The sequence below is a fragment of the Scomber japonicus genome, chromosome 10, assembly GCF_027409825.1.
Source record: "Scomber japonicus isolate fScoJap1 chromosome 10, fScoJap1.pri, whole genome shotgun sequence".
NCBI classification, from domain to species: domain Eukaryota; kingdom Metazoa; phylum Chordata; class Actinopteri; order Scombriformes; family Scombridae; genus Scomber; species Scomber japonicus.
The window spans coordinates 11,119,961-11,137,068 of NC_070587.1; the positions used below are offsets into that span (position 1 = coordinate 11,119,961).

Genomic DNA, 17,108 nt, shown 5'->3' on the forward strand with positions numbered 1-17,108 from the left:
TTTATAAGAAAAACACTTGTGTTTGGGAATAGGTTTTTCTGATTTACAATACTGATATATTTCATAAAATGGCATGTCATAAAAAATCATTTTCATGAAGGTAATTCACACCCTGATTTCTGTATTGTTTAACTTCAATAGATTTAAATTTGATTTTTTGTATCTCAAAATAAACAGTAAATAATTCAGTGTGTGTAAACCACTTTTCGTGACAGTGTGGAGATGTCTCTTATAACATCACGCTGAGAAATCTAATCAATCAGTTCACTAGATTGATAAAATGTTAAATTATTAGACACTGAAGGCTGGAGACCTCCTAGAAGCCCTTTAGCGACCCCTGGGACACCCTGGACCGCATATTGGGAACCGCTAATGGTCTGCTAGGGACTGTATTCCCTGGGTGGACCAATGACAGACAGGTGGCGCTGCTTCACCGGCGCTGATGGGTCGGCCAGTGTGAAGGAGCAGAAGTTTGTTCTGCGCTGTGTTTTTACGCAGGCGCAGATCATGCTGTTTGTCCAGTTTCGCTGGTTGAGTTTTACCTGTGAGGTAGACTAGTTTCGGCTCGCCGGTGGGAAGAAGAGCTACCGAGCACCGTCCGGTCCAGAGGTGACGAGACTTTTTCCTCCTCCCCTCCTCCCCTGGACCGTGTGACTCAGGGGTTCCCGCTGCGGAGCGTCGGCCGGGATTTCTCCGGGATTTTAGAGTCGGTGCGCAACAGCGAGCGAGGCAGGAGGCAGGTGCACGGGAGAGGAGGACAGGACAGGGGGAGGAGGAGGAGGGCTGCTTCCGTGAGAGACTCCTGTCGTTCACACCACAACGAATGACTGGAAATCAACTGGTTGGCGCCTCGGTGGTCGATCTGTGTGAGTTTCATTAGTATGCGGCCGGAGTCTCCCCGCTGCTGCCGACTGGACTGATCGGCAGCCCTGAAGTCTCCTCCGTGGCTGCTGAGTGACTCCTCGCCCCGGGGAGGACGAGGGGGAGGAGGAGGCGGCGGCAGCACAAGCAGGACCCCGGCTGCACCGACTGGTCGCTGGGGCTCTTTTCACGCACACAGCGCGGACCTCCTCGCCCTGTGGATCAAGAAGATGATGGGCTTTCTGCGCCGGACGTTCAGCCGCCGGTCACGGAGCCGGTTCCAGGCGAGAGAGAGGGACGAGCGGGACGGTAAAGGAGGAGGAGGAGGAGGAGCAGGAGGAGGGATGACCGGGAACCCCCTGCTCATGGCTCATCAGCAGCAGGTCGTCCACGCGCCTGCCGTAGTGACCGGTGGAGCGTCGGTCCACATCCCGGCTGCCGGGACGGCGCGGACCACCATCACCTGTAGGGTCCTGCTGCTGGACGGCTCGGACGTCAATGTGGATTTGCCTGTGAGTGAGCGGAGGGCTGTCCGGTGTGCTGACTGCGGCTCTGTGTGTTTACACTGGCCGGCAGAGTGTGTAAACAAGCGCAGGACTAGGTGGTAGCCTAGGTCAGTGCATGGTTTCAAAGTGTGGCCCGGGGACCCCGCGGGGACCTTGAGTCCCCGTGTAAAATAGATGACAGGCGTATTGAACTAAACTGTGATTAAGTCCTATAGAGGCAGAGCTGTTTTCAATTTACTACAAACCCCCGTTTTAATTCAGATAGTGTGGACAAACTGCATCACATGATTGAAGTGTGGAAACTTGATTTTCTCATTTAAAAAGTTGTCAAATATCTTAATAACACAAGTTTGGTTAGATAGTAAGAAAATAGTTTTGTTTCTTAACACCCTCTTATGACCTCATTCTGTCAGCAAATATGCAGTTAAAAGACAATACCTGAAAACAATGATCAATTAATCGATTTGTTGTCTGACCTAAAAATATTCAACAGTCTTCACCAGTTCAAGCTTACTAAAAGTTTCTATTTCTCTGCCTGTAGTGTCACAGTGGCCTACATAGTATCTGCCAGTGTATACAAGCGTGTCTCTTCCCTTTACAGTAAGAGGTGCAACTCCAGATGGTGTTATGATCTGCCAATTCATCACATTACTTCCCCATTCTGAAAGCAGGGAAATCTAACATGATAGACCTGAAGCTGCCCCCTCCTGATTGCTCTTTCACAGCATCTTCCTCTCACTTACTACCTCTCTCTCTCTCTCTCTGCTTCTCTCTCTCTCTCTCTCTCTCTCTCTCTCTCTCTCTCTCTCTCTCTCTCTCTCTCTCTCTCTCTCTCTCTCTCTCTCTCTCTGCCTCTCTCTCTCTCTCACTCTATCTGATTTTCCTCCGCTGTCCCCCTGGCTCTCTCTTCCTTGCGCCATCTTCTCTCCTAATCTTCTTTTACACTCCCTCTGTGGCCTGCTCTTTTGCTCATCATCTTACTCTTTCATTCTCTGCCCCCCCCCCTTCTTCATCTCCTCGTTTTTGCGCTCCATCCATGTCTCTCTGTCTTTTTTTTTTATTCCTCATCTCCCTGATCTTATTTAGCACTATGGGGACTTTATGCCACAAAGGAGCGCTACGAATGTGTGTGTGTGTGTGTGTGTCTGTGTGTGTATATGTGTGTGTGTGGGAGGGTAGGTGGGATGATGAGTGAGTGTGTGGGCATGCATGCGTAAGTGCCTTCTTGTGAGATGTTTTCGTTTTGAAGGTTGTGTGTGTCACTGAAGCTGTTGCGTGCGTGCGTCACCTCCGATCACCCGGCCGGTGTGTGTAGTGGGTTATCAGAGCAGAGACACTTTCTCTGGTCCTACAGGGAGATTACAGCACTAACGCAAAAAGCCACAGCTTCTGGAGGTATCACAGCTCCAATAAACAGCACAAAATGACACATGGCTCGTCATACTGGCGGCTTAGTCACGGGTGTTTTTTGAACAAGTTTGCTCATGTCTTTGTGTTTTCCCACAAGCAATGACACAGGTGCACTGAACAGAGCTGAAGTCGCCTGAAGCTCATTAGCCTGCCACTCCAGATTGAATATTACCAAAACACAAGGTAGAACAGGAACAGTAAAATAGTCATTGCATGTGATAGAGGCTGTGATTTCAATCAGCCTCTCTAAACTACACACTGCAGAATGAACAAGACTGTTCTGGTGATTTTTTTTACTCTGTCCCCAATCCCTTAATACCACTGATTTCCTCACACATTCATACACTCACCAGGAAGTTTAGACTGGTTATCAGGATCCAAAGTACAAGGCTGTCATCTTTTTACCCACCCACTGTGTGTTATATGGGGCAAATACGGGTCAGGTCTTCAAAAGAGACGGTGAGACACATCTGCTCGTAAATTGTTCAGATAATGTTTGGGGCATACACATGTGCGGCAATGACAAAGGCCTGAAAAAAGGGCCTTTACTTCAGAGGCTTTCTCCTTTTGACCCAGATGTGCACACACACACACACACACACGGACAAATAGCCACATTCATGTCCACTACAAGTCATTATGCTCCTGATATGGACACCAGGTCTGTTGCTAATTCACTTTCATGCCTAAATCACCGGAAAATCTGCAGCCACCTGAACAGTGAAACTCCTTACTCGGTTTTAAGACTCAATTTATCCACGGAAGATCCGGTTACTACAACAGAGAAGATGAAAATAAACACAAACACACACACACACACACACACACACACACACACACACACACACACACACACAATGCTCCTTCAGAAAAAATAATTCACCTTTTGTTCTTCTGTTGTAGAGCAAGTCCAAAGGCCAGGACCTTTTTGACCAGATCATGTATCACATAGATCTGGTTGAGACAGACTACTTTGGACTGCAGTACATGGACACAGACCAAATCTCAGTGAGTGCGCACACACACACACACACGCACACACACTTGTCTCTATATCCCTGTAAGGACCCTCATTGATATAATGCATTCCCTTGTCTCCTTTACCCTAACCATAACCATCACAACTAAATGCCTAAACCCAACCCTTACCCTAAACTGAGCCTAAACCAGGTTCTAACCCTCACCTTCAAACCGAGTCTTAACCCAAGATGTTCTCACAATGCTGGTTTTCAACTGGTTCTCACAAAGATAAAAAAAAACTTGCACAAACACACACCATAATTTTTGTCACTGTGGTCCACAAGCTGAAAATCATTCTCACCTTTTATTTTTTTCTCTCAGCACTGGCTGGATATGTCCAAGCTTATAAAGAAGCAGATCCAAGGTAAGCTTGAGTCAGGATGTTTTTCTAATTAGACAAACGTGTGTGTGGAGGAAATGTGCAGTGAGCTGAATGTGTGCATGTGGAAGCAGGTAAGTGGGGAGCAGGTGGCGCATTATCAAATGTTTACATGGCGATTAGCGTGTGTGTTAGGAGTCGTACCCTTGTTTGCTCTCCAGCTTGTAACAGGGGGAATGAATGGTGCTGGCAGGGGGAGGAGAGACGCATGTTGTTCTACTTGTTTGCGAGTCTTTTCTTCACTGGTAGTAGTTCAGGTGTGTGAAAGAAGTCTGATTGATGTTCAAGTGAAAGAGGGAAGAAGTAAATATGTGTGAATGAAGATTTGTGGCCTGTCTGAATGTGATTGATCGAGCGCATGAGTAGAATAGAGTGAATGAACAAATGAATGAGACAAAATGGATAAAAAAAAAGATCAGATTCAATTGAATTAATGTTCACTCGATTACTGCTTCATCTCTCTCCATCCTTTTCCTTTCCTTTTTTCTGTCTTTCTCACACAAACACACACGCTAACACACTCTCACACACAGTCTTTTCTCACACTTTGCCCTCTGTCTTTATTCCTTTTAGATGGGCCACCATTTAGACTGTTTTTCAGAGTGAAATTTTACTCTTCAGAGCCAAATAACCTGCGTGAGGAATTCACAAGGTAAAAATCTCTCTCTTATACACCCATACACATGCACACACATACACATGCACACACACACATGCACACACACACACAGTTTTCTCCAGAGCCCCGTGATGAGGTCCAAAGGGGATGTAGGGCTAATTACTTTGCTGCTGTGGGCAGATTTAAATCAAGGCCAAATGGACAGAGACTTGTTAAAACAAATTATGTGTCAGACATGAGAAAACGTCAGTGAATCAATTGATTTATGCTCTCTTGCACTTGTTTTTTTTTTGTACCCCAACAGGTATCTGTTTGTGTTGCAGCTTCGACAAGACATCTTGTCTGGCAAGTAAGTCATTGTCATCGTTAATACTCACAAATGTGACATACAGCATTGAAAACATACATACTGTACATACACACACATACTACAATGTTATATATTGCATAAATATACAGTATATATTATATATTTTTGCTGTTCAAAGTAATGGACATTTTGAATTTGGAATAAACTGAGTGATTAAAGACTGGAAACAGCTTGCCTGGCCCTGTCCATGTCAATATATACCATATAATTTACATAAGATAATATTAGAGAGATTGAAAGCTAATAGCTTGTACAACGAGCTTTCCTAAAAACTTAAAGCTAGATAGACAAGTACTCTGCCGTGTATGTGAGCAAAGGTTTACTGACATGAGGAAAGTACTGGACGTTGAGGATGGATGGCTGTGAGAGAGAGGAAAAGATAGAAAATGACAGAAGGTCAAAAATCATAAATCTTACAGTGTTGTCATTCATAAAATATTATAGAAACATCCATATCAACCTTTGTGTTGCAGAATGCCCCGATTCAAATAAATGAGCAGGTTGTATTTTTACACACAGGACTAAAGTCGGTCTGAACACAGCCTTAGGAAGTGATCTTAAAACAACCAGTATGAACAGAAGAAAGCAAAAACTGTTTCAATATAAATGTAGACACATAAACATTGTTTTAACACAGAGCATCACAGAAAACAATGTTAATGCTTTCATGAAACCTTGAATCTACATCTGACCTCACATTAACTGGAACAGAAGAGATTCTCACCCTAAAATACATTTCCCTCCTCACAAGGACAAAACAAGTTCTCATCAGTCATTTCCTTGTGATTCCTCTCCATCTGTGAGAAACTGTGCATCTCCCAACCTGGGATACACTCGCTCACCTGTGGGAGCGTACACACAGGTCACCTAGATGAGAGTTTGTGGGACTTCTGTACAGTAAAGTCTGTTTCTTATGCAGAAACACAAGCATGCATCCACAAAAACACACAAACGCACACTCAGTGTATTACCCCCTCTCCCTCCTCCTGGCTCTATCTGGGCCACGGATCCCCTGAGTCCAGCTCTATTATAAAGCTGAAGATCAGGAACAGCAGAGGGCTGCTTATTTTAGGAAAAGGGTTGCTCCTCTCCTCCTTGACACACGCACACATGCGCGCGCACACACACACACACACACACACACACACACACACACACAGTCTAGGGTATTCAGACACTTTTATGTCTCTCCAACACATGATAACATGTAACATCAAACCACGGATAGGGCAGTGTTTTTGATTTGTTGAGAGTGTGTGAAGCTCAGCTCACCACAGCAGTGTCACTCTTTTTCTCTCTTCAGATTGAAATGTCCGTATGAAGTCTCAGTAGAGCTGGCGTCGTATTGTTTACAAAGTAAGTAGATTTCACAACCTTATCAAAAAAATTGTAAAAAACTACACTCCTGTAGTTTCGTGTATTTTAGCCCATCATGTAAGAATTGTATGTTTCACATCACTGCTACCTGTTTTTTATTGCATATTGTGAGCTTTTCTCCTGATTTTCAATATGTTGTTCCCTTTTTATTTCCGTGTGACATGAAAATCAACTAGCACATACAAAACATGAAAGATGTTTTTATCGTTTGGATAATGGTGTAGTTGTGAGCAGTAACAGCTTTTGAAACTCTTTATTGTTGTCTTGGGCATTTACTTCAAAGCCCAAGATTTGAGATAAGTTGTCATAAAGCAACGAATTTATGATCTGTGGCATCAGAATATCAAACAATAAGCAGAAGTGGATGCTGTGAAAAGTACGGTATGTATTTCCTGTTTCCTTGCATGAAAAGGAAGCCTGCAAAATCCCAGATGTGAAATTGTCCTTAAATGTCCCAACCAAGACAATTTCATAAAGCAATTTCTGTTTGCATAGTGCATTATCTTACAAAAAATAATCCAATATTCGCTGTGAATTGCTTGTCTCAAATGAGTTTCCAGTATGCAGCTGTTGGAAGAATTTGCAACTTCAAAGAGGAAATGTCAGGAGTGTCATCGCCTCTCGTGCCGCTCTCCTGATGTGTTTATGTGTTTCTGAATTTCTTGTTTTTGGTGCGTCTGTACTGAACTGATGTGTGTTTGTGTGCATCATCATCATCATCCAGGTGAGCTTGGAGACTGCGACCCCTTGGAGCACTCTCCTGAGCTGGTGTCAGAGTTTCGTTTCACTCCTAAACAGAGCGAGGCCATGGAGGCGGACATATTCGGCAGGTGGCTGGACCTTAGGTGAGATGTCATGTTGTCGAGCCACCGTGGATTCAGTGTCAGGCTTTATTGAGGGGGACTAAAATCCAGGATGCAGGATACTTTTCACTGTGTCAGAGCAGCTCATTGGAAGGTGTCCAGTCGTCCCTGCAATTTGACCCGAGCAGGTTTATCTCCTCATTGGATGAAACAACTGGGGCAAAAAGCTAAACACTGAAAAAAAAATCAAGTCAGTGCTCTGCTGGCTTACAGTGCGTACATTTCCACTCACAAGGGCGTCTACATTTCACTGTCCCTCCACTCTCTCCTCCTCAGCCTTACCCGCACTGGTGTATGTGTGTGTGTGTGAAGGATTAAGGGATTAATCCCTGGAGGGTCTTGATTGATTCCAGGCAGTATTTAACCCAACCGCGGTCTGATTGCTCCCATCTCGGATTAGATTACGTACACATATGCTGTGCTTCACAGAGCCGACGGAGCCACACAAGGACAAAGACACACAAAGTTCACATCTCACACACACAATACTGAGACTGAGACTGAGTCAGAGATGCAGCCAGAAGGTTTCTCACTCAGTATTTCCCTCAGAGCTAACACCAATTACCAGTACAGGCCACGCGATTGTAACCGGTAGTTTTCTTTTTCCGACCAAGCTGCTTCACAGTGTCACAGGAGGTGATGTTTTTCTTGTGAGAACTCAACATGTGTCTTGTTTTGTATCGTCAGGGGAAAGAGCCCGTCTCAAGCAGAGATCTCCTTCCTCAACAAATGCAAGTGGCTGGAGCTTTACGGAGTAGATATGCACTTTGTTAAGGTGTGTGTGTGTCTTTTTTTTGTGTGTCACTGCATTGCGAATGTGTGTCTTTGTGAGAACTGAAGGTGTGTGTTGTATCTTCAGGGCAAAGATGGAGGAGAGTATGCACTAGGTCTCACTCCCACTGGCATCTTGGTATTTGAGGGCTCCAACAAAATTGGTCTCTTCTTCTGGTAAGTACATTAAATGCTTCTCTAATCATCGTGTCCTATTAAACTATGAAATGAAAAACTGCCAGTACTGATCCCATAACAGTGCTTTAGCTGCAATGATTAATCAATCAATTAGCCTATTAATCAGCAACGATTGTGACTATTTAGGTAGTTGTTTGAAGCAAAAAAGGCAAAATATTTGATGGTTTCGGGTTCTCAAATTAAGTAATTTGCTGCTTTTTTTGTCTTGTTCAACAACGAATATTTTGGTGGTTTTGGGTTGTTTGTCACATCATGGTGTCCTTAGGAAATCAAGATGAGTATTTTCCACTGTGTTTTGATGTTTCATAAGCTAAATGATTAGTCATTTAATTGAAAAAATAATTGAATAGTTGCAATCCAGCAATCCTCTTTTTCCTTAATTTTAAATCTTTATATCTGTGGCTGAATAAATTTCTTAATAAAAACTGTATTTACTGTGGATTGATGATTCATGCCTGATAAATGATCTGCTTAATTTGGTTGGTATTGGTGCTTGTACAGAGTACGTACTTGGAGTATGAAGTACTTTCAATAACACTCAAACTTAAGTACTAATACAGACTTGGTTTTCTTGTGTCTTTGTGTGTATTTGTGTGTTATCCAGGCCCAAAATCACTCGGCTGGACTTTAAAAAGAGTCGACTCACGTTGGTCGTGGTGGAGGACGACGATCAGGTTTGTATCTTGTCGTGAACACATGTCTACATACACAAACAAATGCAGATGTGAGGTGACTTATTGGTTGTTTTCTGACTGTGGAGGGCCGGGAGCAGGAGCATACGTTTGTGTTCCAGCTGGCCAGCTCCAAGACCTGCAAACACCTGTGGAAGTGCGCCGTGGAGAGCCACGCCTTCTTCCGGCTACGCCAGCCAGCCACAGGCAAGGCCAGCCGCAATGACTTCACGCGACTCGGGTCTCGCTTCAGATTCAGGTAGAGCTCAGAGACACACCTGCTCATCACTCACTTACTTTTATTGACGTCTGAAACTGTACTGAGGAAGGATTATACAAGTTGGCTTGCTCATCTTGTTGTGACCAGCTCTAGTACCAGCATATGGGGAATAGTGTGTCACATAAAACAGAGCCTTTGTATCTATGGTTACAGTGTATCTATGGTTACATGGATCTGTTCCTATGGCGACTGAGATATTCCACTCATATTGTTTGTTTTCTTCTGAGTATTATCAGAGATGGTCAAAGCAAATTCTCACACTTGAATGGCGCTTCCTGTCATTTGTCAGAAGTGGTATAAAGTCTGTTTTACATTGGTAAGACAATGGATCAACAATAGATGAGTTACAGGTGGTTGAAGTGAAAACAGGAACACTTGAGTTATAATAACCATACTCATGTTACTTACCTTTAAAAGAAAAGCTCAGATTTTTTTCAAGTGTGTCTTAAATCAATGTTAAAGTGATCACTTGAACATTGAACAGGTTTTGCTTCTTGTAATCATTCCCTGCAGAATTCTGAATAATGTGATTCCAAATCAAGCAGGTCTCTTTGAAATTTACCGTATTTTAGTGAAAAGAATTGCTCTTTATGTAATAAGCTGCAGTGCAGAGATAGTAACACAAAGAGGGAACGTTGCGGTAAACAGACTCTTGGCAGACTTTAGAAGATATCCACTTAATTTGACGAGCTCAGCCTCAACACTTTTTCTTGACGGTAGCACAATAGATCATTTAAAACTTTAATAGAAAAAAAATAAAGGATCAGTGTGTAGCATTTAGGGGGATCTATTGCCTGAATGTTCATAAGTATGTTTTAATTTGTGTATAATCACGTGACAATAAGAACTATTGTGTATTCGTTACTTGAAAATGAATCCTTAGGGAGTGGACCCTCTTCCATGTTTCTACAGTAGGCCAGAATGGAACAACTAAACACTGGCTCAAGAAGTATTATTAGCAGTATTTTCAATCTCTGCTGCTTACAGCTGTATTATTTGACCTAAACCTAGCTGTATTAATATTCCCCTTCTTGTGTCTGTCTCAGTGGTAAGACAGAGTACCAGGCCACTCATGGAGGCAGACTGAGGCGAGCCAGCACGTTTGAGAGAAGGCCAAGCAAGCGTTACCCCTCCCGCACACATTCACTGGGTAAAGGTGAGTCTTATCAGCAAGTACTGTACAAAGCGCTGATGACTAACAACACCTGTGTCTGCCTTTATTGTATGTTCCTGCGCATGTCATCATTAAAGGTCACACCCTGTGTAGTTGTATAGCTGTTTTAATCCAGTTTAGAGTTTTTAAATGTTAGCTTTGAACATATTATTCATTTGGAGAAAAGGATGAGGTGCAGCCCCATCAACATGTTTTTGTATAAAATGTATAATTAGTACTTTAATACGTTTCTTTGAAAGACAGTGCGTCACCTTCTTAAGCCAGACTCAAGTGTCGGCTTCCTGCAGTACTTCACTCCTTCATGATTCAAACCTTCTGTGATCAACAGCAGCTTCACAGGCGTCTGTCCTACATAAATGATCAAGTGCAGACTGTATTTACTCCAAATGGCTTTTATCTGTTAGATCTGAACAGCCATTCGACCCAGGAATACAAAAATGAATGAAGATTCAAATATTTGTAACAGAGTGCCAGAGTAATAACATCTATGCAAATAGTCTGGGGATGACTTGTACTACGTGTTCAGTGTTAAAAAGTACAGATAAATAAAGATACAAAGTCCTGCTTTCTCTTTCTCTCCTCTTCTTCTTCACTAACATCATGTTTCTCTCTCTTTTTCTCTCTCAGTTACCATTTCTCCAGCCAAGCCACCACACATCAGGTAAACCAGACATGCACAAACACACACAGATATACCTAAAACACACATGCACATTCATATTATTGTATTTGTGAGGACTTTCCATTTATTACATTCACTCCTTATCCACTAACCTTGACCTTAATCCACATAGCGGCCTGGATAATCTTAACCGTAAAACTAAAATATCCTTTTGTAAAAGGAAAAAGACGATTGTGTGGTTTTCCACCACATATAAGGGTATAGTGCTCAAAACACACACCATGTAGATTTAACAATGAATGAATTTATTTGTTTAGTTTCTTAATCTGCTATCAATTATTGTTGTCATTCTTCTTCAGCTCTCACGCCAGCCCTGATCCGAGCCTACATCCGGTGAGTGGCCTCAGATAACCCACTTTCATGCACACGCACACATGCAGCAGACACTGATCTGGCTTCGCCTTTGCGACAACATTTAATTTCAACATCTCTTCAATCCTCTCCTCCCCTCCAGTACCAGCACAACATTCCTATTGGTCACGAGCCGTGGCACCCGCAGCATCCTGCTCTCACACCCCCAGTTTACCTGCAGCCCTCTGGACGCACGCCTCCTCACAGGTAAGACAGCTGACTGCAGAGTGTGGTTGTAGAGATGGCTCAGTGTTGAGGTTGTGATTGTGAATTTGTTCCTGGATGATGTGTGTACCATCTGTCGTAGGGGGTCCTTGATCAGACTTTGACTGAAGGGCAAGTTTCTATTTTTAGACAAAGTCACTCATGTCGTGCTCGCTATTCGGTGCTCCATGTTATCTGTTTTTCATCACACTTCTTGTCACTCATCAGCCTCATATGTCTGTTTGTACCTGCCCGTCTATCTGCTTGTCTGTCTGTCTCCATGTCTGCCTCCATGCTTGTGTGTGTGTGTGTGTGTGTGTGTGTGTGTGTTCAGACTTCCTCTTGAGGCTGCCAGTCCCGTGTCCAGTCATCCTCCTGCCCCAGAGCGAACCAGTGGCACCTTCCCAGGATCCATCAGCGTGGTTTACAGGGACAAGGTCATGACCGCACTCTGACCTCTGTTTGACACCTAAAACTGACACTTAACACAGACTGGCACCGCAAAGAGAGAAGCTCTGACAATGGATTCACCGGAAGATGTTGTCTCCATCACCATCATCATTTCCACCTTCATCCATTCGTCTCCCCTCATGTGTTTATATCTTTAAAAAAAGGACAAAGGACCATATCATGATTATGGACTAAAAGACACCACTAGGACGTAACTACAAATAAGATTGAATCGCTTTGTGCCTCCGTTTGCTTGTGGACATTTACATGTAATCATGGTTGGTGTTTTAATCCCATAACATGCCAAAACTGCCTTGGAGTCAACAATTTCTTTCGTGCCTTAGAAACTTTCTGACTTTTGCTAAATTATCACATAATCACTTTAATTAGAGAAAGTGATGCAAGTGCTGAATGAGGTCATTCTCAACAGGTGAATGGGGGTCCAGTCCTGCACATATGCAGGTTTTAGGGATGAAGCTGCTTTATATTTAGTATGTAGTTCAGTGTGAGAAACGTGCACTAGAGTCCTTCTTATCTGGGATTTTGCTTTCAATATATGAGGTTTTCAATAACTTTTGCATTAATGCTCTATCAGGTTATGGATTTATTAAATCAACCAATTGTTTACAGAAAATGTGGCCCATGTTTTGCTGTTGTAGTGTGCCTTTTAGTCTATTATGTTTACCCAAATATTCACACTATGCCTTCAAAGATGTTGTGGCTTCTCAAATAAATTTAATGTTTATAATTACAAAAATGGCAAAGATCTGTTCTTTGGTGTGCTGTGTTTTGAACTTATCCCACTATAGGGAGATGGTAGAAGTCATGAAGTTGGAATGATTAGACAGTAAATTATGATCTTCTGTTCTGAGCTTCATTACAGCTGCTAGAAAAATGGAGGAAGCCGTTTTAAATGGCATTTTGTTTTGGGGGTGGGGGTCTGTTTTTGATTGCATGTGTCGTCTTCAGTTACCCTCTGAGCGGTCCTGCTACAGACCATCAGTTCAGCGTTGAGGAGAATGAGACTTCTTATTCTGGCAAGATGCACCACCATCATCGTCGCCACACACACAGCCAGGACACGCTCTGCCATACACACACCAAGAACAGTGAGTATGGTCCAAACAGTTTGTGTCTGTGAATCCGTGATACGTCTGGACTGAATGCTCTTTCATGTTCAGTGCTGCACGTTGGCTTGGAAGCCTGTTCTGTTAAAGGGCCAGTTCACCCAAATCACAAGAAAACCCCATTTTTCCACTTAACAATAGAGTAATTCAGTGTTCAGAGTTATTTAACCATACAGCTACATTTGGTCAGGTTTTGAAATAAGTGGTGCAAAGACCTCTTCCTTTACTACCTAAAATATTGTATAATAACATTTGAAAAACTTAACAGCCATGTGTTGTTGCAGAACTAATGTTTTGTCACCTCATTGTTTGTTTTCATTTGAAGCAATTTTATATTCACAGTACAAAATATTGTTAAAACCAGCTATGTGTTATCCAGAGTTTCACCTCCATGAAGCAGAGTTCTTATTGAGTTTTGGATGAACTGCACCTTTAACATAATTGTATGTTTCCTTTCTTTCTTTCATACTGTTTTTCTGTTCTTTCTGTATTTCTGTCTTCTAAAACATTAATATAAAGCATTATTACAGACCATATAGGTACTAGCTTTACCGTCTCTCCCACATCAACCCCCATTATTTATCCCAGTGAGTCTGTTCATATTAAATGATCAAAAGTGTCAGTAAAACTTCATTTCTATGTAATGGCCTACAGTGTGTCTGTTTACTCATTTAACCTTGTGTGTCTCAGAACGTCGAGTTCCTCCCTGCCCAGCTGATGAGATGGAGATCTCTCAGTCTCTTCTCAAGGCTCTGGAGTCGGACAGTGATTCTCCTCCCTGGCCTTCACTACACGTCAACATGGACAAGGTCAGACACATTTCCTGCATACCGCTTTCCTGTTCTGCTTGAACAATGAGATGTTAGCCAAACCTCTCCTCACCTTTCTCTGTGTTTCATTGGTAGGGAGATGAGAAGCAGCTTTCAGAAAAGTCTCTCCACCCTCCTGCCTCCCCAGCGATGCTCCCAGACCATCTTAAGTGTAACATCCTCAAGGCCCAGATGGAGGCAGCTTTCAGGGTGAGCAACAAAGACCCAGTTAACACAATGTGTAGCCTGCTGTGAAGTGTGACTTCACTATGACGCCCATGTCTATAATGCATTATAAACATACATATGATGTGTTATAATGATTATAGCACTCTATGATTATAGTTACAAGCACTCATAAATATTCATTATGCTTTATAAGAATAATAATAATCATGGCACATTATAAAACATTATTCTATTACTTATACTTATATGAAGTATCACCTTTTTTTTTGTTTTTGCAAGCACCGTAGTTTTCATAGTTGTAATGCATTACATTCATTTTATAGTGCATTGTAATCACTTTTATAGTGCATTGCATTACTCCAAGTGGTCATAGGGCACTTTAAGAAGGATTTAATTAGATTTAATGAAATTCCTGAAGTATAGGAAAATATAATTAATTACAAGCTCATTATAAGTCAGTAGTAGTGGTCATTGTTTGCTTTAAGTTAGGTGAACAAAATATTAAATCTATGCAAGAACAACACAAAATGTAAAATTAATTTATTTGTTGTAACAGACAATTAACTGGGTACTCCAAATTGACACAACTTTTGTGATGGTGAACAACTGTATAATGGACATTTACATGTCACTAACATGTCACTTATGTAGTGTTTCCCCAGAAAACTCACTCTAAACAATACATTTCAACTGTATCTGTACCTATTTTACTTCTATGTAAATCAACAAGTGACTTCTTAAAAAAACTCGGGAAGTGATAAGTGTTTATTATGCCTTATAAAATGATCATAATGTAATACAACTACAAGAATTATAATACACCGTGATCCTTATATAAAAATGTCAGTGTGACCAACTATTATTATAAACTATTATGATAGGGTTAGGGTTATTTTATGAATATTATTTATGTTTTGTTAAACATTACGAATATTTGTAAGTGTTAAATCTATCTCATCCTTTTCTTCTCCACACTGTAGAAGGAACCTCCAACAACGCCTAGAGGAAAGAACTCAAATGAGACCCTTAATGACAGGCCAGTACCCTTTCTTTACATGTTTACTCATCTTTCTGCACCTGTATTGATAACAAATTCTCAATGTGAAGATTCTGATCTTCAGATATCAGAGCTCGTCTCAAGACTCAGCTGGATCCAGTCTCACCGCAGACAAAACTCCCCACCGGCAAGAGTGCAACCCGACGCCAGAGAGGCCCCAACCCAAAGCCAACACAGGCACCAATCGCAGGAAACGACTGGTCAGACAGTTCAGCTTGTGAGTACACATCTCCTCTGATTGCTGTTGAAGTGCAGTGCCCCCAACCAGCTCTTGAGCTCTTGTAGGAGGAAAATTGAACTCTGGAAATGAATACTTAACTGGGTACTTGAAGCATATGTAATGCTATCTCCACTCTCTGGAAATTACATTTTGCTCAGAACAGTCCGCAGGTCATGAAAGTCATTTTTGTCTCTCTCAATTCAACCTTCATCAGTAACCATGAAGATGAAGATAATCTACCAGAAGCGCTTGCAGCCATCTCCTCCCAGAGTATGGCAAAGTCAGGCTCCAGCAGCTCATTGGACAAACAGATACAGCCGTCTATATACCCACAGGTAACGCTCACTTACGCACAGACACACCTTAAATAAACCATTTGTTCAGTGAACTGCACTCTGCTCATAGCGGGATTATTTCAGACTGTCAGCATTATCTGTAAGTAAACAGAGGAATGTCTTTGTGTGTGTATACATGAATGTGTGTTCCAGGTGGATAATATGCCAGCACTGGAACTGGGTAGTCCGTGCTGTCTCTCTCCTTCGCCTTCTCCCCACGTCTCCCCTTCTTACTATCGTAGCTCCATTCCTCACCTGGTCCCTTACTTTGCTGCCCATAACGACAGGTAACACAGCTCCGCCCTGCTCTATATTCGTTAAAACCTTTCTCCAATGATCCCGCAAAGTATTTGAAAAATTAAAGTGAGGATTTAATGGGTGTAATACTGCTCTAAGTGACTCAAAAAAGTGATTTCAGTCAGTCCAGTTCACTCGTTTTCTGACCATCGACTAACTGATTCATCCACTAATCATTGCAGCTCTACTTTTATAGTGTGTGGTGGTTGTCCTCAACTATTTCTGTTGTTTGTATCTTATTTAGCCTTTAAAAATATGTTATGCTGCCCTTTTGTCCAGGTCTGCCTTGGAAAATATATTTTATTCTCCATGAGATTGAAAAAGGAAAAAACAGACATACAGTGTCTTGAACTCATCAGGTTTTGTATGTTTCCATTTCTGTAGCGGAGAGGAAATGAGGCTGGACAGAGAGAAGATACTAAGAGCCCTCCTCATGACAGAGCTCTGAGACATTGACCTTCGACCCCTGTGACATTGCTGCCACGTCCAGCAGGCCAGGCATTGAGGGTGGAAAGTGAAAGTGGATATTGGTGACCCAAAGGTGTTAGCTGCAATCAGCATTTGTATATTTGCATAATACATTCAGTAGGTATGAATATATGTATATTTGCATAAAGGCAATTGTTATATTTGCTTAATGGTTACTTAAGAAGGATCTTTATATTCTTAAAACTGAAAATGTATTAACTGTAAGTGAGCTTGAATCAAACTGACTCACAGGCTAACTGACTGACTCACACATTCACACACATTACAGAAAAGCTACAGATGTGACTGGTGCTGCCTGCATGATAAATATGTTACAAGATGAAATGTTATCTGATTTACTTTGAGGTTATGTTTAGTTTTTATGTGATTTCATCATCACTGTGTCTTTGTTGAACTGTG

General features: G+C 42.1%; 1 protein-coding gene across 1 annotated transcript; it reads left to right on the forward strand.

Annotated features, from left to right (window-relative positions):
• Position 1: 1 nt before the first annotated feature.
• Positions 2-17,108, forward strand: epb41l4b (erythrocyte membrane protein band 4.1 like 4B). The gene is made up of 23 exons (XM_053326609.1): positions 2-1,373; positions 3,681-3,785; positions 4,119-4,161; positions 4,750-4,828; positions 5,100-5,144; positions 6,469-6,521; positions 7,267-7,387; positions 8,093-8,180; positions 8,265-8,353; positions 8,979-9,048; positions 9,135-9,304; positions 10,372-10,481; positions 11,127-11,160; positions 11,481-11,514; positions 11,636-11,739; positions 13,156-13,295; positions 14,004-14,122; positions 14,219-14,332; positions 15,292-15,347; positions 15,433-15,585; positions 15,803-15,923; positions 16,077-16,210; positions 16,605-17,108. Exons 1-23 carry the CDS (start codon positions 1,092-1,094, stop codon positions 16,666-16,668), a joined length of 2,328 nt encoding a protein of 775 aa, XP_053182584.1. The 5' UTR covers positions 2-1,091; the 3' UTR covers positions 16,669-17,108.

What these genes read in the sequence shown, in the direction of transcription:
- epb41l4b (XM_053326609.1), top strand. Translation starts at nt 1,092, where the DNA reads ATGATGGGCTTTCTGCGCCGGACGTTCAGCCGCCGGTCACGGAGCCGG. An exon ending in AAAATTGGTCTCTTCTTCTG is followed by an intron (nt 8,354 to 8,978) that starts GTAAGTACATTA and finishes TGTGTTATCCAG; the next exon opens with GCCCAAAATCACTCGGCTGG. An exon ending in GCCAAGCCACCACACATCAG is followed by an intron (nt 11,161 to 11,480) that starts GTAAACCAGACA and finishes ATTCTTCTTCAG; the next exon opens with CTCTCACGCCAGCCCTGATC.